Source organism: Pongo abelii, chromosome 1 (genome assembly GCF_028885655.2).
Source record: "Pongo abelii isolate AG06213 chromosome 1, NHGRI_mPonAbe1-v2.0_pri, whole genome shotgun sequence".
Lineage (NCBI taxonomy): Eukaryota > Metazoa > Chordata > Mammalia > Primates > Hominidae > Pongo > Pongo abelii.
Genome location: NC_071985.2, coordinates 99,448,859 through 99,471,057, shown reverse-complemented (window position 1 = coordinate 99,471,057; position 22,199 = coordinate 99,448,859). Strand labels below are relative to the sequence as shown.

At 46.3% G+C, this 22,199-nt stretch overlaps 1 protein-coding gene across 10 annotated transcripts in view; it reads left to right on the top strand.

Annotated features, from left to right (window-relative positions):
- The first annotated feature begins 5,611 nt into the window (after positions 1-5,611).
- The window catches only part of PIP5K1A (phosphatidylinositol-4-phosphate 5-kinase type 1 alpha), a 51,131-nt gene continuing 34,543 nt past the window's right edge, over positions 5,612-22,199 (top strand). For 8 of the 10 annotated variants that reach the window (XM_054528323.1, XM_009244533.2, XM_003775579.4 and 5 more), the window contains exon 1: positions 5,612-6,497. In XM_054528323.1, the coding sequence (XP_054384298.1) occupies positions 6,413-6,497 (85 nt within the window). In that variant the 5' untranslated portion in view covers positions 5,612-6,412. Of the gene's footprint in view, positions 6,498-20,854; positions 20,923-22,199 lie in introns of those variants that run through there. The other 2 variants (XM_063727749.1, XM_063727748.1) reach the window with 2 other exon arrangements.

The following is a 22,199-nucleotide window of genomic DNA, read 5'->3' as shown; positions in this document are numbered from 1 at the left end:
TTTGGGAGGCTGAAGTGGGCAGATCACCTGAGATCAGGAGTTTGAGAATGGTCTGGCCAACCTGGCAAAACCCCATCTCTACTAAAAATACAAAAATTAGCCGGGCATGTTGGCGGGTGCCTGTAATCCCACCTACTAGGAGGCAGAGGCAGGAGAATCACTTGAACCCCAGAGGTGGAGGTTGCAATGAACCAAGATCGCGCCATTGCACTCCAGCCTGGGCAACAAGAGTGAGACTCCATCTCAAAAAAATATATAAAACAAAAAATTCTAGTGTTCTATGTCACTGGGGGATAACTATGTTTAACAATAATATGTATTTTCAAATAGCTAGAAGAAGGATATTGAATGTTTGTGCTGGAAACAAATAAATTATATATTTGTGAGGCTGGGCACGGTGGCTCACGCCTGTAATCCCAGCACTTTGGGAGGTTAAGGTGGGCAGATTATTTGAGGTCGGTAGTTCAAGACAAGCCTGACTGACATGGTGAAACCTTGTCTTTACTAAAAAGTACACAAATTGGCCAGGAGTGGTGGCAGGTGCCTGTAGTTCCAGCTACTTAGGAGGCTGAGGCATGAGAATCACTTGAAACCGGGAGGTGGAGGTTGTAGTGAGCCGACATCATGCCACGGCACTCCAGCTTGGATGACAGAGCGAGACACCTTCTCAAAATAAATAAATAAATAAATGATACATTTTTTAGATGACAGATATGCTAATTATCCTAATCTGATCACTGAACATTTTATGTATTGAAACATCACTATGTGCCCCATAAATATGTACAATTATGTGCTAATTAAAAATTAAAATAAAATAAAACAACAACAAAAAGAGAACACAGCTTTAGAGCCAGCCAGACCTGAGTTTGAGTGTGAGCTTTAAGGTCTTTTAGCTGTATGACTTTGGACAAGTTGCTTTACTGCTCTGAATCTCAGTTTTCTCATCTGCAAAGTGGGACTGATAATAATACCTATCTTTTAAGGTTGTAGAAGATTAAGAGATATAATTATTGGCCAGATGCCGTGGCTCACCCCTATAATCCCAGCACTTTGGGAGGCCGAGGCGGGTAGATCACAAGGTCAGTAGTTCGAGACCAGCGGGGCCAATATGGTGAAACCCCATCTCTACTGAAAATATAAAAATTAGCTGGGTATGATGGCGGGCACCTGTAGTCCCAGCTAGTCGAGAGGCTGAGGCAGGAGAACAGCTTCTGAACCCAGGAGACGGAGGTTGCAGTGAGCCAAGATAGCACCACTGCACTCCAGCCTGGGCGACAGACCAAGATTCTGTCTCAAAAAAAAAAAAAAAAAGAGAGAGATCATTCTTGTCAACTGCTTAGCACAGTGTTTAGTAAGTGCATAGTAAATGTGTAGTAGGTGGTAACTACTACATGGCATTCAGTATTCAGATCCTTCATAATTTAGCCTCTCCCTGTCCTTCTAGTCACACCTCTGCAACATCACTACTCTAGCATCACTCCCTTAACACCTAATTCTCTGTCATGCCTCTATGCCTTTCTTTCTCCTTAGAATCCCTTTCCTTTCTTTTCTAATTTTATGGGATAGTGGAGTCTTCCTGAACACCCATTCCTCTCTTTCCAGGCACAATTCATATAACTGTGGAGATGATGTCTTCTGTAGTCTCTGGAATAGTTCCAATCTCAAATATTGTCTGTTGTAAAGACTCTGTTCTCATTTTTTATGCTGAAAATATGGTTATCAAACCATAGCACTTATATAAACTTTATGACGGCACCTATTACATTGTATTCTAATGATTCACATGTCTGTTCCCCTCATTAGTCTGTGATCTTTTTGAGGGCAGGGGCTTAATCTTTTCCTTTTTTTAATTAAAAAAATTTTTTTTGGAGACATGGTTTTGCTCTGTCGCCCAGGCTGGAGAGCAGTGGTGCAATTTTAGCTTACTGCAGCCTCCACCTCCTGGGCACAAGTGATCCACCCATCTCAGTTTCCTTAGTAGCTGAGACTATAGGTGTGCGCCACCATGCTCAGCGAATTTTTGTATTTTTTGTAGAGATGGGATTTTTGCCATGTTGCCCAGGCTGGTCTTGAACTCCTGGGCTCAAGCAATCTGCCTGCCTCAGCTCCCAAAGTGTTGGAATTACAGGAGTGAGCCATCCTGCCTGATGATGGGCTTAATCGTCATCTGTGTATTCCAGGAACTCTAATAGTGCCTGGGACGTAGCTTGGGCTAAATAATGTTAATTGAGTGAATTAATGAATGAATGATTAATTGAATAAATAACCCATCCTCTTATTGTAGAATCCTTTCCTTGCTCTTGCCAGTCCCCACCCCTTCATTCTAATCTTAGAAACTGTTCTGGCCGGGCGTGGTAGCTCATACCTGTAATCCCAGCACTTTGGGAGGCCGAGGCAGGCAGATCACGAGGTCAGGATATCGAGACCATCCTGGCTAACACAGCGAAACCCTGTCTCTACTAAAAATACAAAAAAATTAGCTGGACGTGGTGGTGTGTGCCTGTAATCCCAGCTACTTGGGAGGCTGATGCAGGAGAATCTCTTGAACCCGGGAGGCGGAAGTTGCAGTGAGCCAAGATCGCGCCACTGCACTCTAGCCTGGGCGACAGAGGGAGACTCCGTCTCAAAAAAAATAAATAAATAAAATAAAGAAACTATTCTAACATATGAATGACACTTTAATAAAGGTGTGGGTGTGTACTCACACGTACTGAAGTCTGTACCTGTGGCCCTACTTTGAGGTCATCAGACTGTACCCCCTTTTCCAAAGTATGTATTGGTGAACTCCCTTTTCTATTTCCTTGGGGGCACTAAGCCAACATGTCCTGCTCTGCCCCTGTTTCCACACCCTGCCACGTCACCACAGTTCTACTATGCCAGGGATGTTACTGGGGAGGAGTGGTTCCATGACTCAGAGGACACCCCAGGTACTCAGTGGGAGTGGGGGCGCCCCAGGGACTGAGTGGGAGTTGGTGAAATTAAAAATAAAAATAGTAGTAGTTGATGAAAATAAAAATTAAAAATATAAAAAATTAGCCGGGCGTGGTGGTGCATGCCTGTAGTTCCAGCTACTCGGGAGGCTGAGGCAGGAGAATCGCTTGAACCCGGGAGGTGGAGGTTGCAGTAAGCCAAGCGCCACTGCACTCCAGCCTGGGCGACAGAGCCAGACTCTGTCTCAAAAAATAAAATAAGATGAAATTCACAGATTAGCTCACAGGGAGAAGATTCCTCTGTTTGACTGCGTTGTTCATTCTGGGATTTATTAGTCTGTTTCCAATTTTAAAATCAGAAACAGCTTTACATCAACACCAGCCGAATTTGTTTTTGTTTTTTTTTTTGAGACGGAGTCTGGCTCTGTCGTCCAGGCTGGAGTGCAGTGGCGCGATCTCGGCTCACTGCAAGCTCCGCCTCCCAGGTTCATGCCATTCTCCTGCCTCAGCCTCCCGAGTAGCTGGGGCTACAGGCGCCCGCCAACTCGCCCGGCTAATTTTTTGTATTTTTAGTAAAGACGGGGTTTCACCGTGTTAGCCAGGGTGGTCTTGATCTCCTCACCTCGTGATCCGCCCTTCTCGGCCTCCCAAAGTGCTGGGATTACAGGCGTGAGCCACCGCGTCCGACTACGCCATCCGATTTCTAAAGTAACTCAGGAAATGGTAGCAACCCTATGCCTTTTCGGAAAACAAGGATAATTTATTCAACAAATATTTATTTATTGAATACCTATGAGCCAAATCCTGTGCTCAGTGTGCCCCTCACTAGTTCCTGTCCTGTTAGTTGAGTGGAGGGTATAGTTATAGGCAATTATAAAATACTTCAACACTACAAAATTCCACTGCTGTGGAATTACAAACAAGATTTTGTCTACTTTCGGTGCCCAAAGGAAGACGAATAATCCAGCAGGTGGCAGCAGGGAAACAATTATTTTAGATCTTCATAAGGGAGGAGTAGAAGGCTGCCGTAAATGCATGGGGATTTTTTTTTTTTTTTGAGGCGGAGTTTCGCTCTTGTTGCCCAGGCTGGAGTGCAAAGGCGCCATCTCGGCTCACCGCAACGTCTGCTTCCCAGATTCAATCAATTCTCCTGCCTCAACCTCCCGGGTAGCGAGTAGCTGGGATTACAGGAATGCTCCACTACGCCTGGGTAATTTTGTATTTTTAGTAGAGACGGGGTTTCTCCATGTTGGTCAGGCTGGTCTTGAACTCCTGACCTCAGGTGATCCGCCCGCCTCGGCCTCTCAAAGTGCTGGGATTACAGGCGTGAGCCACTGCGCCCGGCCTTTTTTTTTTTTTTTTTTTTTTTTTTTTTTTGAGACTGAGTTTCGCTCTCGTTGCCCAGGCTGGAGTGCAACGGCGCGATCTCGGCTCACTGCAACCTCTGCCTCCTGGGTTCAAGTGATTCTCCTGCCTCAGCCTCCCGAGTAGCTGGCATTACAGGCACCCGCCACCACTCCCAGCTAATTTTTTGTATTTTTAGTAGAGACGGGGTTTCACTATGTTGACCAGGCTGGTCTCGTACTCCTGAGCTCAGATGATCCACCCGCCTCGGCCTCCCAAAGTGCTGGAATTTCAGGCGTGAGCCACGGCGCCCGGCCTGCATGGGGATATTCCATGGATGTTGGGGTCCTAGGTTACTTTATGAGGACCCACAAGACATCTGGAAAGAGGATAACCAGGCCATTCTGGGGGTTACAAAACCTGGTTTTTGTTTTGTTTTTTTTTTTGAGACAGTTTCGCTCTGTCGCCCAGGCTAGAGTGCAGTGGCGCGATCTCTGCTCACTGCAAGCTCCGCCTCCCAGGTTCATGCCATTCTCCTGCCCCAGCCTCCCAAGTAGCTTGGGACTACAGGTTCCCGCCACCACGCCCGGCTAATTTTTTGTATTTTTAGTAGAGACGGGGTTTCACCGTGTTAGCCAGGATGGTCTCGATCTCCTGGCCTCGTGATCCACCCGCCTCAGCCTCCCAAAGTGCTGGGATTACAGGCGTGAGCCACCGCGCCCGGCCACAAAACCTGTTTTTAATGGAGTTCTTTCATGGGCTATGAATTTGAGAGGATCTATCTGACCGACTCTTACCCCGAATGTTTTACCATTCCTCTTTATTTATTCATTCCACACATAATTATGGAGCCCCTACTATGTACAAAGTCACAGGAGGAGCTGGAGATACAAAAGTGAACCAAACAAAGTCCTTGCTCCCCAGAAGTTTTACAGTCTGCTCAGAGAGACAGGTCTTCCCACCAGGGTTCATAGCCTACGGGGTACTTTGTTAAAAACGAGCAGTTACTACGAAGACTACAATGGGAGAAATTTTTCTGTGTATCTCCATGCCCTTTGGAGCACAGATAATTGACAGTTGGAGGCTAAAGGGCTTGGGGCGCGGGAAGGTTGTGATAAGTCCCTGATAGCCTCCCGTGCCCTTTTTTGACAGGTCTTCACTGATTCATGCATCAAATATTTACTGAATTCCGTCACTGTGCCTAGATTTGTGCTTGAGGCAAACAAAACACAGATCTATTTCGAATGCCATTCAGAGGAAGGTAAGACACGCACGCACGTTTAATTAAATAGTAAACAGAGTAGTAAAACTGGAAAAAGACTAAGAGTTCTTGGTGGTATTAAATGTTTTGTGATATTCGACACCTTAACGTCTCTGACTTGACACCAGTACTCCCGCAGAGAGTTCTTTCCTGGGTTAGGAATTTCAGAGGACTTGGCGGACCGACTCTTGTCCCGAGTTCAGATCACTCGACCCAGTCCTAGCAAAGAACTGAACCTAAGAGGACCTGCCGAGCCACCGTAGGGATTGTCGGCCAACCCGCGCGCGCACATCTTCCACCCGTTGACTCGTCAGGGCGTGAGGGCCCACCTCACGTGACCATTAGCAGCCTCCCGATTGGTTTTGCTCCTTTTCTCTCCCCAACTAGTGGGCTGATGCCGCGAGAAGGTCGGGCGCATGCGCAGTGCTCGGATTTTGCTTGGCTACCAGGAGTGAAGCGGCCGGGTTGGGCGATTAACAGGCGGTGGCTAGGGAGGACGGAGAGGGGGCGTTCGCTCCTCTGGGACTTTTCATGCCTCGTTTTTTTTTTCAGATGTGGCTTGGTCTGGACGCAAGGTCCCAGCAGCCAGCTTAAGCTTACTCTTCTGTGAAAGGGGAAAGTATCGCCTGTGGAAAGCGGTTAAACTTGTGGAGGGGGTGCGAGACGTGAGTTCTCCCCCATGCCAGGCGAATGGTGTGGCCTTGAGCTGGTCAAGGAGCCGGCTCGACGTGTCTGAGGGAGGCCCCGGAGGGGGCGGGGAGGTGGCCCACAGAACGCGCGTTCTGTAAAGAGACGTTGGGAAGATTCGATTCCGAGAAGAGGAAGAACTGGATTGAAAGAGAGCCAGGCCGCTGAGGGGGAGGGGGCTGCCAAGATGGCGTCGGCCTCCTCCGGGCCATCGTCTTCGGTCGGTTTTTCATCCTTTGATCCCGCTGTCCCTTCCTGTACCTCGTCCTCAGGTAAGCCCGGCAGGGCGGGGGTAGGGAGCTGGTGAGGAATATGCGATGGGAGGAAGAGCGAGACCTAAGAGGGTACCTGTAGCTGGGAATGTCCTACGTGTTACCGGTAAGTGGGGCGCGAGTTGGGCTTTCAAATAGGGATTTCTGAGCAGGCAGGAGTTTGAGGAAAGGATAAGTTTGATTAAGAAGTTGTCGAAAACGTTGGTTGTCTTTGAAGAGGAGGGATGGAGATTGAAGGTGGGGGTAGGGTGGCCGGGCGCGGTGGCTCAGCACTTTGGGAGGCCGAGGCGGGCGGATCATTTGAGGTCAGAAGTTCGAGACGAGCCTGGCCAACATAGTGAAACCTCGTCTCTACTAAAAATACAAAAATTACCCGGGCAGTAGTGGCGTGCGCCTGTAATCCCAGCTACTCGGGAGGCTGAGGCGGGAGAATCCCTTGAGCCTGGGAGGCAGACAGAGCTTGCGGTGAGCCGAGATTGGGCCACTGCTCTCCAGTCTGGGCGAGAGAGTGAGACCCTGTCTCAAAAAAAAAAGGAGTTGGGGTAGGAAACAAGAGAAACGGAAGGGAGTAGAGAAACTAAGAAAGTAAATGGAGGCCTAAGAAGTAGAGAGAACTACTTAGTGTGAGAGGCAGGTAGAATCTAAGTTGATGGTGGGCTAATTGGATGAAAATGTTGAGGAGAAGCCATGGGACTTAAAAGATATTGAAGAGTTATTGGACGCTTTCGATTTCTGGAGAGGTAGGGAATCGTGGATTTTGTTGGGTGGGTGGGAGTTGTTGAAGCCATCTTTTCCCTCAGATACTCCCCCTAATGTGTCACCCCTTCTCACTTCGCACCCCCACCCTTAGGGCCGCACAGGCACACAGACACACATACATAATTTCTCAGACTAACCCCTTTGGTGATTCCCAACTCTAAACTGTCCAACTTTGGGAAGGAATGGAAATTTTGAAGAAGCTTAAGGAATGTAGGAAATTAAGGTCAAAGACCTTAAAAACAGATGGGAAAGATGGAATGGAGTCTTGAATTGCAGTAGAGACTGCGAGAAGTGATGTTTTGGAAATTAGGCCTGAGAAGAAGAAAGATGGGTGGGGGGGGGTGACTGTAAGTGTTGTGGGGGAGTATTGCATAATAGAAAATGGGCTGGAAGAATGCGTAGGCTGTATCAGGAGGTTGGAATTTGGAGAATGGAGCCAGGTTAATGTAGAGAGCTCAACATATTAATAGTTAAAAACGAATGAAGATTGAGGGAGGGCTGAGGAGGCTCACAAGAAAAGCAGTAGATTGTGTGTAGGAGAGAAAGTGTGTGTATGTGTGTGGGGTGGGGGGCGGGAGGTGAGTCAGAAACTGAGCGCTTCCATCAGAAGTGTCTGGTGTTTTCACAGTAACTGCTGCTTCTACACTGGAATAGACGCTGCCAGATGTTGGATGCTTTGCTTGAGATTTTGGTATTTCCTCAGGCCTAGTGTTGCGTTTTTGCTGTTTAGAATTTGCTGAATAGGGTTCCTTCCACCTTTCACATTCCAGCTCAGATGCTGGAATATCTAGTCACATATATCTTCTTAAGAAGCTGCAGTTTTATTTATTTTTAATAAAACTCTATTTTTAGTTTGTTGAGAGGGGATTTTTTACCTTTCCTATAAAAGTATTAGGGGACCAGAACAACTCATGCTGCATTGTAAGCATGAAATAGGATAAAGTAAAAGTGACAGGGTTTTTATTTATTTATTTATTTTTGAGACGGAGTCTCGCTGTGTCGCCCAGCCTGGAGTACAGTGGGGCGATCTCGGCTCACTGCAAGCTCCGCCTCCCGGGTTCACGCCATTCTTTTGCCTCAGCCTCCCTAGTAGCTGGGACTACAGGCGCCCGCCACCACGCCTGGCTAATTTTGTTTTTTTGTATTTTTAGTAGAGACTGGGTTTCACCGTGTTAGCCAGGATGGTCTCGATCTCCTGACCCTGTGATCCGCCCGCCTTGGCGGGATTACAGGCGTGAGCCACCGCGCCCCGCCTGGGTTTTTATTTTTAAATAAATAATTTTAATAGACTAGCTCCTTAATTTGAAACCTGCTCCCCCTCTAATCCCCAACCCAGAAAGAAGAAGGGTTGTGTATGGTCCATAAACAAACTTCTCAACTATTAAGTCAGGTGTTTGCTTTGTACTCTTTGATATTTTTGTAGGTCTTTATGTTTTCTGTCAGATCCTCTCACTAACAGTTAATAATACAGATTGTATAAATGTTTTTGTGTGGTTTTTTTTTTTTTTTTGAGACAGAGTATCATTCTGTCACCCAGGCTGGAGTGAAGTGGTGCCATCTTGGCTTACTGCAACCTCTGCCTCCCAGCTTTGAATGAGTCTCCTGACTCAGTCTCCCAAGTAGCTGGGAATACAGGCACGTGCCATCACGCCTGGCTATTTTATTTTTGTGTGTTTTTAGTAGTGATGGGGTTTCATCATGTCAGCCAGACTGGTCTCGAACTCCTGACCTCAAGTAATCCGCCCACTTCGGCCTCCAAAAATGCTGGGATTACAGGCGTATCGCAAGGTCAGGAGTTCGAGAGCAGCCTGGCCAACATGGTGAAACTCCATCTCTACTAAAAAATACAAAAAAATTAGCCAGGCATGTTGGCGCAGGCCTGTAATCCCAGCTACTTAGGAGGCTGAGTTAGGAGAATCGCTTGAACCCGGGAGGCAGAGGTTGCAGTGAGCCGAGATCACGCCACTGCACTCCAGCCTGGGCGACAGAGCAAGACTCTGTCTCAAAAAAAAAAGAGGGGGGGCAAAAAGTGGCTAAATTTCAAGCTCTTGATGGACTGTGGAAAGATTATAATGGCCTCCACCAAATCCAAACATGGTAATTGCTCCAATAGCAAAAGTAGTTAAACATCTCTTAGAGCTTATGGTTTGCTTTACCCTGTGTATTTCACTTGTCAGCAGTATAAGAGCTGACAGCTTAATGGTGAAACTATCTTTAATATTGGCAGGGAACAAACTCTCCTAAATAACCTCTCCTTCTCAATTTAAATGCCAGATTTGGAGTGCCTAAAAGTTGTGAGTGGCTTATCAAAAACTGTCAATATGTCCTTGGCTATGACATTTTTGTTTTATATCCATTTTCAGCATTGTCAGAGAACATTGTCCTTTAGGATTTCAGAGTTTCACCAAAACTTAAGTGGAGTTCAGCTAAACAGCTAAGAACAGTAAATGGTTTTAGGATGGTTGACACGCACACTTCTTGAATTTCTACAGGGCCAGCCTTCTAGCCTTTAACAATTCAGGAAATCATAAACCATCACTTGTTCCTGCCAACTTTCTAATTCCTCTGGTACCATGCAGACAGAGAAGCACTCTCTTCCAATCACAAATAAAATCTTTTTTGTTTTTTTTGAGATGGACTCTTGCTCTTGTCGCCCAGGCTGGAGTGCAGTGGGGTGATCTTGGCTCATTGCAGCCTCAGCCTCCCGGGTTCAAGCGAGTTGCCTGCTCAGCCTCCCAAGTAACAGATTACAGACACCTGCCACCACATCTGGCTAATTTTTGTATTTTAGTAGAGAAACAGGGTTTCACCATGTTGGCCAGGCTGGTCTCAAACTCCTGACCTCAGGTGATCCACCCGTCTCGGGCTCCCATAGTGCTGGGATCACAGGCATGAGCCACCATGCCCTGCCAGTAAAGTCTTTTTTTTTTTTTTTTTTTTTTTGAGAGGGAGTCTCCCTCTGTCGCCCAGGCTGGAGTGCAGTGGAGCAATCTTGGCTCACTGCAGCCTCAGCCTCCTGAGTTCAAGCAATTCTCCTACCTCAGCTTCCCAAGTAACTGAGATTACAGGCACCCGCCACGTCTGGCTAATTTTTGTCTTTTAGTAGAGATCGGGTTTCACCATGTTAGTCAGGCTGGTCTTGAACTCCTGACCTCAGGTGATCCTCTCGCCTCAGCCTTGCAAAGTGCTGAGGTACATACAGGCTTTAGCCGCTGCCCCCGGCCTTACTTTTTGCCCTTTTTACCACCATGAGGAGAGTAAAGAGTTTCTGTCTTGGAGGCTTGATTTGAAGTTAGTGGTTGGGTTAGAAGGGATAGGATGCTAAGGTGTACACTGCTCCTATGAAATAAGAGTTGTGGAGTAAAATCATGTGTGACTTCCTCAAGGAAAAGCACTTGAGGCTGGGTACAGTGGCTCACGCCTATAATCCCAGCACTTTGGGAGGCCAAGGCAGGCAGATCACCTGAGGTCAGGAGTTTGAGACCAGCCTGGCCAACATGGTGAAACCCTGTCTCTACTAAAAATACAAAAATTAGCCGGGTGTGGTGGCAGCACCTGTAATCCCAGCTACTCGGGAGGCTGAGGCAGGAGAATCGCTTGAACCTGGGGGACAGAAGTTGCAATGAGTCAAGATCACACCATTGCATTCTAGCCTGGGGGACAAGAGTGAAACTCCATCTCAAAAAAAAGGCCAGGAGCAGTGGCTCACGCCTGTAATCCCAGCACTTTGGGAGGCCGAGGTGGGCGGATCACAAGGTCAAGAGATAGAGACCATCCTAGCCAACGTGGTGAAACCCCATCTCTCCTAAAAATACAAGAATTAGCTAGGCATGGTGGCACACTCCTGTAGTCCCAGCTACTCGGAAGGCTGAGGCAGGAGAATTGCTGGAACCCAGGAGGCGCAAGTTGCAGTGAGCTGAGATCGCACCACTGTACTCCATCCTGGAGACAGAGTGAGACTCCATCTCAAAAAAAAAAGAAAAAAGAAAAGCACTTAAACCCTAGATAATCATGAGCTGTAGTTCCTTTTGCTTCAGACTAGAACATTTTCAAAATGGTCATCACTCACCTATATGATTTTATCATGTGCACAAATGATTTAGACAACTTTACAGCCACTTACCTGACTTTTTCTCCCCCTTAACTGCTCAGGGAGATCCAGAGGATACAGGATTGGAGCATTTTTGCTTGGGACTTTTATAGTAGGGACAGCCTCATCAGTCTGTGATTCTGATTGCTTTATTCTTCCCAGCAGAGCCCTACCTGTAACCTGCAGTAATCTGTTAACTCCAGTAGTAGGGATTATTGTTGATTTTTTTTTTTTTTGAGATGGAGTTTCGCTCTTGTTGCCCTGGTTGGAGTGCAATGGCACGATCTCGGCTCACTGCAACCTCCGCCTCTGGGGTTTGAGTGATTCTCCTGCCTCTGTCTCCTGAGTAGGTGGGATTACAGGCACCCACCAACATGCTGGCTAATTTTTGTATTTTTAGTAGAGACGGGGTTTTGCCATGTTGGCCAGGCTAGTCTCAAACTCCTGATCTCAGGTGATCTGCCCACTTCAGCCTCCCAAAGTGCTGGGATTACAGGCGTGAGCCACCACACCCGGCCTGTTGATGTTTTTTTGGTGTGTGTTCTTTTGTGTACAGTGTAAGCCATTTGTAGGCTGTTTTCTTTCCCAATTCTTCCTCTTAGTGAAAAGTAAAGCAGTTTAGATCATGTTTAATGAGAAACTGAAATTTAGAAATGTAAACATAGAATACAATGTCAGAATATCACCAGGTGCCCTTTTGGTTGATATTTTATAAGTAGGGAGATATTTTTCTGTTCACTCTCCATAGGGATTTTGACACCCTCCACCCACCCCTTTTTCCTTTTGTCACCTTGGTATATTCTGCCAGAAAACTGACATCAGAATGTCATTGCTTCTGATCGATTTATTTCTGCCATGACTGCTCAAGCCCATTGTCAGGTATAATTAACTAGTCTAATAGGTATCCAGTTTCTGATATTAATTGATAATGTGTACTTACACATTAGCATTGAGTATCAAAATTGTATGTTTTGCTTGTTAATGTCCGTGGGCTTCTTTAGGTTAATTTAAAACTCTTCTGATTAATACCTTTGCTCAAATATGTGCTACCTAAATAGCTATTAAATATTTTATTAGCCTGTTTTTCTTTGATAATAAAGTGGAAACTATAGCCTGTGAAGTGAACAACAGAGATAATACCAGGCCAGCCAGCAAACTGGGGAGAGGGAAGGTGGTAATTTTATCCTTTAAATTGTTCTCTCCTAGAATTTTATTTATTTATTTTTTTGAGACAGTCTTGCTCTGTCGCCCAGGCTACAGACCAGTGTAGTGCAGTGGCGCGATCTTGGCTCACTGCAGCCCTTGCCTCCCAGGTTCAAGCGATTCTCCTGCCTCAGCGTCCTAGGTCACTAGGATCACAGGCGTGCACCACCACGCCCAGATAATTTTTGTATTTTTAGTAGAGGCCGGGTTTCCCCATGTTGGCCAGGCTGGCCTTGAATTCCTGGCCTCAAGCGATCCTCCTGCCTTGGCCTCCCAAAGTTCTGAGATTACAGGCGTGAGCTACCGCCCAGCCTCTGTCCTAGAATTTTGGAGCATTCTTACTTGACGTAAAGAAGGGAACAAGAGCTGGGCGTGGTGACTCACGCCTGTAATGCCAGCACTTTGGGAGGCCAAGGCAGGTGGATCACCTGAGGTCAGGAGTTCCAGACCAGCCTGGTGAAACCCTGTCTCTATAAAAAATACAAAAATTAGTTGGACGTGGTGGCATGCTCGTGTAGTCCCAGCTGCTAGGGAGGCTGAGTCAAGAGAATCACTTGAACCCAGGAAGCGGAGGTTGCAGTGAGCTTAGAGCGCACTACTGCACTCCAGCCAGGGCAACAGAGCAAGACTCTGTCTCAAAAAAAAGAAAAGGGAACAAGAAAACTGAAGTTAATCAGTTTATTTTTCTCTCTTCTTTTTACTGAGTTTCCTTGATCAAGGACAAAAGTGTACTTCAAGAATATACTCTATCCTGATGGCCAGGTAGAGAGGGAATCTTTTTCTGTGCTCCATACCCAGCCCAGAGAGACTGATTGAAACACCGATGGTGTTTCCTAGAGGAAACCCTAAGAAGCCCGTTTCCCCTATTGTACCTCACTTCTCTGCCCTTTCCCAGCTAAATAGAGTATTTAATTTCCACATGTTTATCCTGTTTTGTTCATATCTCCTATAAGCTTTTATTCTTTTACTGTTTTCTATTTGAAGTGAACTTTTTTCCCTCAACCCCTCCATCTTGTTAAACTGTCTCCATTTTTCTTTATTCTCCTGTGAAATTTCAGTCTGTTTATTTGTAATGGTTGTATTCAGTATGTATTAATTTACAAATATCTAATTCCTGGAAAATCTCTCTGTTGGAATCTGAGGAAGACATTGGGAAAAAGAGAGGAAGGTAGGTCTGTTTTAGGGAGTTCAGCATATTCTTATTATTTACCTTGTATACTTAACTGAGCAATATGGAAGTAATCCAGAATAAGCTATCCAAAAAGATTAGAGATGTTGGTTGGGGGTGGACAAAGGAGAGGTGAGCAAAGGAAGTTGGCGAGAGGGAATGGGAAGAGGGTTTTTTGTTCTTATTTGTTTTTAGAATATTTAATTAGAGTATATTAACACTGTTTTTTTGTTTTTTTGTTTTTTTTTTTTGTTTGTTTGTTTGTTTGTTTTTTGAGGCGGAGTTTCACTCTTTTGCCCAGGCTGGAGTGCAGTGGTGGGATCTCAGCTCTCTGCAACCTCCACCTCCCGGGTTGAAGCGATTCACCAGCCTCAGCCTCCCAAGAAGCTGGGACTACCGGCGCGTGCCACCACATTCGGCTAATTTTTGTACTTTTAGTAGAGACAGGGTTTCACCATGCTGGCTGGGCTGGTCTCTAACCCCTGACCTCAGGTGATCTGCCCACCTCAACCTCCCAAAGTGCTGGGATTATAGGCGTGAGCCACCTTCCCTGCTATTTTTGTGTTTTTGGTAGAGACGGGGTTTCGCCATGTTGGCCAGGCTGGTCTCGAACTTCTGACCTCAGGTGACCCTCACTGCAACCTTCGCCTGCTGGGTTCAAGCGATTCTCCTGTCTTAGCCTCCCTAGTAGCTGAGATTACAGGTACACACCAACATGCCCAGCTAATTTTTGTATTTTTAGTAGAGATGAGGTTTCACCATGTTGGCCAGGCTGATCTTGAACTCCTGACCTCAAGTGATCTGCCCGCCTTGGCCTCGCAAAGTGCTGGGATTACAGGTGTGAGCCACCGCGCCTGGTCTGAAATATGTTCATTTTAACCCAGCAGAATTCATTGCTGTTTCAAGATAGAACCAGATTTGGAAATAAAATTGGAAGGTGGCTATCTGCCAAAAATTTCAAGTGCCTCTTGGCCATGGGTAGCTTGTTCAGGAAACCCAAGCCTTTTAAGGAAGGACTTGGATTTTTTTCTTAATTTCAAAGAACGTTTTTGTGCCAAAGGATACATATTTGAGGTCTGAGAACCATGAAACTTGTTTATAGGACTAGAAGCAAAAGTTGACTAGAGGGAAATGTAGAGTTATTTTAATTTAACTCCCTCATTTTCCAAATTAGAAAACTGAGGTAAAGATGTTGCATAAAGGCTGTATGTTACCAAGATTAATCTTTTTTTTTTTTTTTTTTTGAGCTGGAGTCTCGCTCTGTCCCTCAGGCTGGAGTGCAGTGGCGTGATCTCGGCTCACTGCGACCTCCATCTTCCAGGTTCAAGTGATTCTGCTTCCTCAGCCTCCCGAGTAGCTGGGATTACAGGTGCACGCCACGACGCCTGACTAATTTTTGTATTTTTAGCAGAATCAGGGTTTCACCATGCTGGCCAGGCTGGTCTCGAACTCCTGACCTCGTGATCTGCCTGCATCGGCCTCCCAAAGTGCTGGGATGATTACAGGCATGAGGCACCACGCCTGGCCATCAAGATTAATCTTAATAAATATGTTGCTCATTCTTTTTTTTTTTTTTTTGAGAGAGAGTTTCACTCTTGTTGCCCAATCTGGAGTGCAGTGGTGTGATCTCGGCTCACTGCATCCTCCTCCTGACTTCAAGTGATTCCCCTGCCTCCCTAGTAGCTGGGATTACGGGCACGTGCCACCACGCCTGGCTAATTTTTGTATTTTTAGTAGAGATGGGGTTTTTCCATGTTGGGTCAGGCTGTTCTCGAACTCCTAACTTCAGGTGATCCACCTGCCGTGGCCTCCCAAAGTGCTGGGATTACAGGTGTGAGCCACCGCCCCCGGCTGGCTCATTCTTTGATATACTGCTTTTAGTTGGCTATTAGCTGAGGTGAACCCAGGACTGGTAGATCAAATTGCTTTCAAGCTTTTGTTTCTAGGCACATCCTTGCACTTCTGACTGTTTCCTAGAAGAGCCTTAGGAAAAATTTACACCAGCTAAGAAACAAAATTTAGCTTTTCTCTGAGATGTGGCTTGGTTTTCTTTTCTTTTTTTTTTTTTTGAGATGGAGTCTCACTCTGTTGCCTAGGCTGGAGTGCAGTGGTGCAATCTTGGGTCACTGCAAGCTCCACTTCCCGCTTTCAAGCGATTCCTCTGCCTCAGCCTCCTGAGTATCTGGGATTACAGGCGCACACCACCACGCCCAGCTAATTTTTGTATTTTTAGTAGAGACGGGGTTTCACCATGTTGGTCAGGCTGGTCTCGAACTCCTGACTTCGGCATCCATCTGCCTCAGCCTCCCAAAGTGCTGGGATTGCAAGTGTGAGCCACTGCGTCCGGCTGTGGCTTGGTTTTCTTAATTGGCTTGATCCAGTCATTATTAAGGATGTTGTAATGGTACGCTTTTTTTTTTTTGAGACGGAGTCTCGCTCTGTCGCCCAGGCTGGGATGCAGTGGTGCAATCTCGGCTCACTGCACGCTCCACCTCCCGGGTTCACGCCATTCTCTTGCCTCAGCCTCCTGAGCAGCTGGGACTACAGGCGTCCGCTACCACGTCCGGCTAACTTTTTATATATATTTTTTTTTTTGGGGGGGGGGTTTCACCGTGTTAGCCAGGATGGTCTCGATCTCCTGACCTCGTGATCTGCCCGCCTTGGCCTCCCGAAGTGCTGGGATTACAGGCGTGAGCCACCGTGCCCGGCCACTTTTTTTTTTTTTTGAACACACTTCCTTAGAGCTATGTGTTCAGCAGTACTTCTCAGGAGGCAGGTTGACATTTCAAGAGTATTTTCAGTTGAAGAACAATTTGTGTCTCCCGCCTGCAGGCGTATAGAGTGTCTTTCAGTATTCCAAGTTAACTAGGACCAGAGAGATTGCCTCAGATAATCCAGCAAATAACTGGGTAGATTTTGTTTTTGTTCTATTATATTGTAAGGGGTCTTGCTTTTTTTCTTTCCCGCACCCAAGACAGAGTCTTGCTCTGTCGCCCAGGCTGGAGTGCAGTGGCACGATGCCATCTGACTGCAACCTCCGCCTCCTGGGTTCAAGCAATTCTGCCTTAGCCTCTCTAGTAGCTGGGATTACATGCGCATGCCACCATGCCTGGCTAATTTTTTTTTTTTTTTTTTTTGAGATGGAGTTTTGCTCTTGTCGCTCAGGCTGGAGTGCAATGGCATGATCTCAGCTCACCGTAACCTCTGCCTCCCGGGTTCAAGCGATTCTCCTGCCTCAGCCTCCTGAGTAGCTGGGATTACAGGTATGTGCCACCATGCCCGGCTAATTTTGTATTTTTGGTAGAGACGGGGTTTCTCCATGTTGGTCAGGCTGGTCTCGAACTCCTGACCTCAGGTGATCCGCCCACCTCAGCCTCCCAAAGTGCTGGGATTACAGGTGTGAGACACTGTGCCTGGCCTGTATTTTTAGTAGAGACGGGGTTTCACCATGTTGGCCAGGCTGGTCTTGAACTCCTAACCTCGTGATCTGCCCACCTCAGCCTTCCAAAGTGCTGGAGTTACAGGCATGAGTCACCGCGACTGACCTGCATTTTTTTTCTTTCTTTTTTCTGAGATGGAGTCTTGCTCTGTTGCCCAGGCTGACTGATGTGCAGTGGCGCAATCTCAGCTCACTGCAATCTCTGCCTCCTGGGTTCAAGAGATTCTTGTGCCTCTGCCTCCCGAGTAGCTAGGATTCTAGGTGCCCGCTACCATGTCTGGCTAATTTTTGTATTTTCAGTAGAGATGGGGTTTTGCCATGTTAGCCAGGTTGGTCTCGAACTCCTGACCTCAGGTGATCTGCCTGCTTCCGCCTCCCAAAGTGCTGGGATTACAGGTGTGAGCCACTGTGCCTGCCCTCCCTGACCCCCCACCTTTTTTTTTCTCGAGACTGGATCTCACTCTGTCATCCAGGGTAGTGTACAATGGCATGATGATAGCTCACTGTAGCCTCAAACTCCTGGGCTGAAGTGATCCTCCCACCTCAGCCTACTCAGGATTACAGGCATGGGCCACCACGCTGCTTTTTTTTTTTAAAGTAGAGACAGTCTCACCATATTGCTCAGTCGATCTCAAACTCCTGGCCTAAAGCGACGCTGCTGTTTCAGCCTCTCAAAGTGCTGGAATTACAGGCATGAGCCACCCTGCTTGGTGTGGCTCTCCATCTTTATCAATCAAGAGTCCACTGAGAGTTAGCATTTTAATTCCAAAAAAGCTGCTTATCTCTTTCTGCTCTATGTAGGAACTATTGACATACACATATATTTTTTGAGATGGAGTCTCGCTCTGTTGCCCAGGCTGGAGTGTAGTGGCATGATCTGGGCTCACTGCAGCCTCCCGTCTCCTGGGTTCAAGTGATTCTCCTGCCTCAGCCTCCTGAGTAGTCGGGATTACAGGCGTGTGCCACCATGCCTGGCTAATTTTTTTGTATTTTTAGTAGAGACGGGTTTCGCCATGTTGACCAGGCTGGTTTCGAACTCCTGACCTCAGGTGATCTACCTGCCTCGGCCTCCCAAAGTGCTGGGATTACAGTCATGAGCCACTGTGCCTGGGCTTATTGACATATTTTTGTAGTAGTGTTGGTAGGTAATTAAATTGGACCTCAGGGATTGTTTCCCTATGACCTGTTTGGGCAAAACTCCAGTTGTCTGAGGAATGCATATCTGGCTAGCCTTTAGCGTCCCCAAATTATATGTTTATTTCGAACATTAGAGTCAGTCACACACTGCTTCTTGGTTTCTCATCAGTAGATGATGTCATTGCATCTCTGACAGAAATGCTTCTGCTCTGAAAGTGCAGGGAGAGGCTGTGCTATTAAGGCCAACTCTGTTTTGTTCCACACACTAGGGTGAGGAGACTCATTTCAGAACTATTTGGGCACAGTGGTTTACACCTGTAGTCCCAGCACTTTGGGGGGCTGAGGCAGGCAGATTGCTTGAGCTCAGGAGTTTCAAACCAACCTGGGTAACACAGTGAAACCCTGTCTGTATAAAAAATATAAAAATTAGCCGGGCATGGTGATGTGTGCCTGTAGTCCCAGCTACTCTGGAGTCTGAGGGGAGAATCACTTGAACCTGAGAGGTTGAGGCTGCAGTAAGCTGTGTTCCTGCCACTGCCCTCCAGCCTGGGTGACAGAGTGAGACCTTGTCTCAGGACCAAAAAACTTAAAAGATATTTTGTCGGCCAGGCGTGGTGGCTCATGCCTGTAATCCCAGCACTTTGGGAGGCTGAGGCGGGCAGATCACAAGGTCAGGAGATCAAGACCATCCTGTCTAACAGGGTGAAACCCCGTCTCTACTGAAAATACAAAAAATTAGCCGGGCGTGGTGGCAGGCGCGTGTAGTCCCAGCTGCTTTGGGAGGCTGAGGCGGGAGAATGGAATGAACCCGGGAGGCGGAGCTTGCAGTGAGCCAAGATCGCGCCACTGCACTCCAGCCTGGGCGACAGAGCGAGACTCTGTCTCAAAAAAGAAAAAAAAAAAAAGGCCGAGTGCGGTGGCTCACACCTGTAATCCCAGCACTTTGGGAGAACGAGGCGCGCAGATCACGAGGTCAGGAGAGCGAGACCATCCTGGCTAACGTGGTGAAACACCGTCTCTACTAAAAATAAAAAATAAAAAATAAATTAGCTGGGTGTGGTGGCAGGCGCCTGTAGTCCGAGCTACTCGGGAGGCTGAGGTAGGAGAATGGCGTGAACCCGCAAGGCAGAGCTTGCAGTGAGCCAAGATCACGCCACTGCACTCCATCCTGGGTGACAGCGCGCGACTCCGTCTCAAAAAAAAAAAAAAAAGATATTTTGTTTACATTATCTCTTTAAGTTATCTCTTAAACATCTTTGTGGCTTGTGCGGTAGCTCACGCCTGTAATCCCAGCACTTCGGGATGCGAAAGTGGGTGGATCAGTTGAAGCCAGGAGTTCGAAACCATCTTAAAGTTCAGCTCATTTCTCATTCTGAAGTTTGCTTTTTTCACACTTCTCAGAATTATACTGATGGATTTTCGCTTCCTTTACATTTTCTCCTTCCTCTCAATAGTGAATATTAGTCTCCAGTGGCTGGGTAGTAGCAAGTAAATTTATGAAGAATCATAGTTAGGTTTGCCAAGTGACTAGAAATCAGCTTCCCTAGTACCTCTTCACTACAAACACAATTAAAGGTGGGGCCAAGGACCAAAATGGAATGCTTCCTTAGGACTGGTACAGAGTTACTCAGAAAAATTTTCTGTGACATGGTGTGATGATTCGACTTTGCCTTTTTTTTTTGAGACGGAGTCTTGCTCTGTCGCCCAGGCTGGAGTACAGTGGCGTGATCTCTGCTTACTGCGATCTCTGCCTCCCGGGTTCAAGTCATTCTCCTGCCTCAGCTTCTCGAGTAGCTGGGACTACAGGCGCATGCCACCACGCCTAGCCAATTTCTGTATTTTTAGTAGAGACAGGGTTTTACCATGTTGGCCAGGATGGTCTTGATCTCTGCCCGCCTCGGCCTCACAAAGTGCTGGGATTATAGGCGTGAGCCACCGTGCCTGGCCGACTTTGCCTTTTTTTTTTTTTTTTTTTTTGAGACAGAGTCTCACTCTGTCACCCGGGCTGGAGTGCAGTGGCGTGATCTCGGCTCACTGCCAACTTCGCCTCCCGGGTTCACGCCATTCTCCTGCCTCAGCCTCTGGAGTAGCTGGGACTACAGGCACCCGCTACCATGCCCGGCTATTTTATTTTTTTTTATTTTTTATTTTTAGTAGAGATAGGGTTTCACCGTGTTAGCCAGGATGGTCTCGATCTCCTGACCTCGTGATTCCCCCGCCTTGGCCTCCCAAAGCGCTGGGATTACAGGTGTGAGCAACCGCGCCCAGCCTGCCTTTTTTAAAAAAATAAAATTTGTATTTTTTTGTAGTACTGCTCCTTGTGGAGCAGGGCTACCTTATAGGCAGTGTGTCCAGAGTAGGCTTGACATTGTATTTAGCAAGAATGGACTGGGTTGTTTTCACTTTGGCATTTGACTTGACTGGTTCTGCTGTTCTGGAATTATTTTAGTAACATTAATTATTTCCTAGCTTATTTTCATAATTTAGAAGCTAGTTCTTTAATATTTTTGGAGTCTTGGCATCCAGGAGATATGCTGAAATTGGGTATCCCTGTTTTATAGGAGACTGTTGATTTCTGAGGGATATGGTTCCCTTTTTCAGAGAGAATCTCTTATATGTGCTGATACAGGTATGTTTCAGGTTGTATAGGCATCTGAAAGTAATATGTAGTTGGGAAAGAGTATGAGAACATAAGACTTATACTTATTTTTAGCTTAGGATCGTCAGCAGCATTTCTGGCATTTTCTTTTCATATTTTTTCTTGTTCCTTATGTTTGCAATAGCATAACGTGATTGTAATGAGCTTGAGTTAATGTGTGTAGGGAGAGTGTGGTGGTTTGTATGTGTGGGACAGTTGAGTAGTGGTTTACTGGGGAAAATGGGTTATTAAGCAAAGAAAATGACAGTAAGGCCATACCTTTTCTTTAATTGTTAAATTATGTAACATACACATTAAAATATTTGTATAGTTTATATAGGTAAGGAAAAATAGAAATTTAAAGTTACAAAATAAGCCTATTCTCACTATCAGGAAATGGTCATCTTTTAACATTTTGGTATATAATCTTGTGCACCTTTTCTATGTGTATAAGTACATGTGAATTTACAGATAAAGTTTTTGTAAAAAATTGTATTATACTATATAATTTTTTGACCTTTTTCCACTCAATATGTTGACATCCATAAATATACATAAAAATAATGGTTATATAGTATTCCATTTTATGACTGCGCCATGTTGTATATTATCAGTTCCCTATTGTTCATTTAGATTCTTTCCAATAATGGGATCTATGCAATTATATATACACTGCTGTAATCCTTGTATATACATCTTTGTTCGCTTCACTAATTTAAGATAACTTAGTACTTCTTGGTCAGATTGTACATAATGATTTTTAAGGCTTTTTGCTTTGTTTTTTTCTGTTTTTTTTGTTTTTGGTTTTTTTTTTTTTTTTTTTTTTTGAGATGGAGTTTTGCTCTGTCGCCCAGGCTGGATTGCAGTGACCCCATCTCGGCTCACTGCTGCCTCTGCCACCCATTATCAAGTGATTCTTGTGCCTCAGCATCCCTAGTAGCTGGGATTACAGGTGATCGCCACCATGTCCACCTAATTTTTATATTTTTAGTAGAGACGAGGTTTTGCCACGTTGGTCAGGCTGGTCTTGAACTCCTGACCTCAAGTGATCCGCTTGCCTCAGCCTCCCAAAGGGCTGGGATTACAGGCGTGAGCCACAGCACCCGGCCGGCTTTTTGCAAGTTAGTACCAAATTGCCCTCAAGGAGCGGAAGAGCCTCAAACAAAATCTACCTTGTGACTGTCGCCCAGGCTGGAGCACAATGAATGGTGTGATCTCGGCTTACTGCAACCTCTGCCTCTTGGGCTCAAGCCATCCTCCCACCTCAG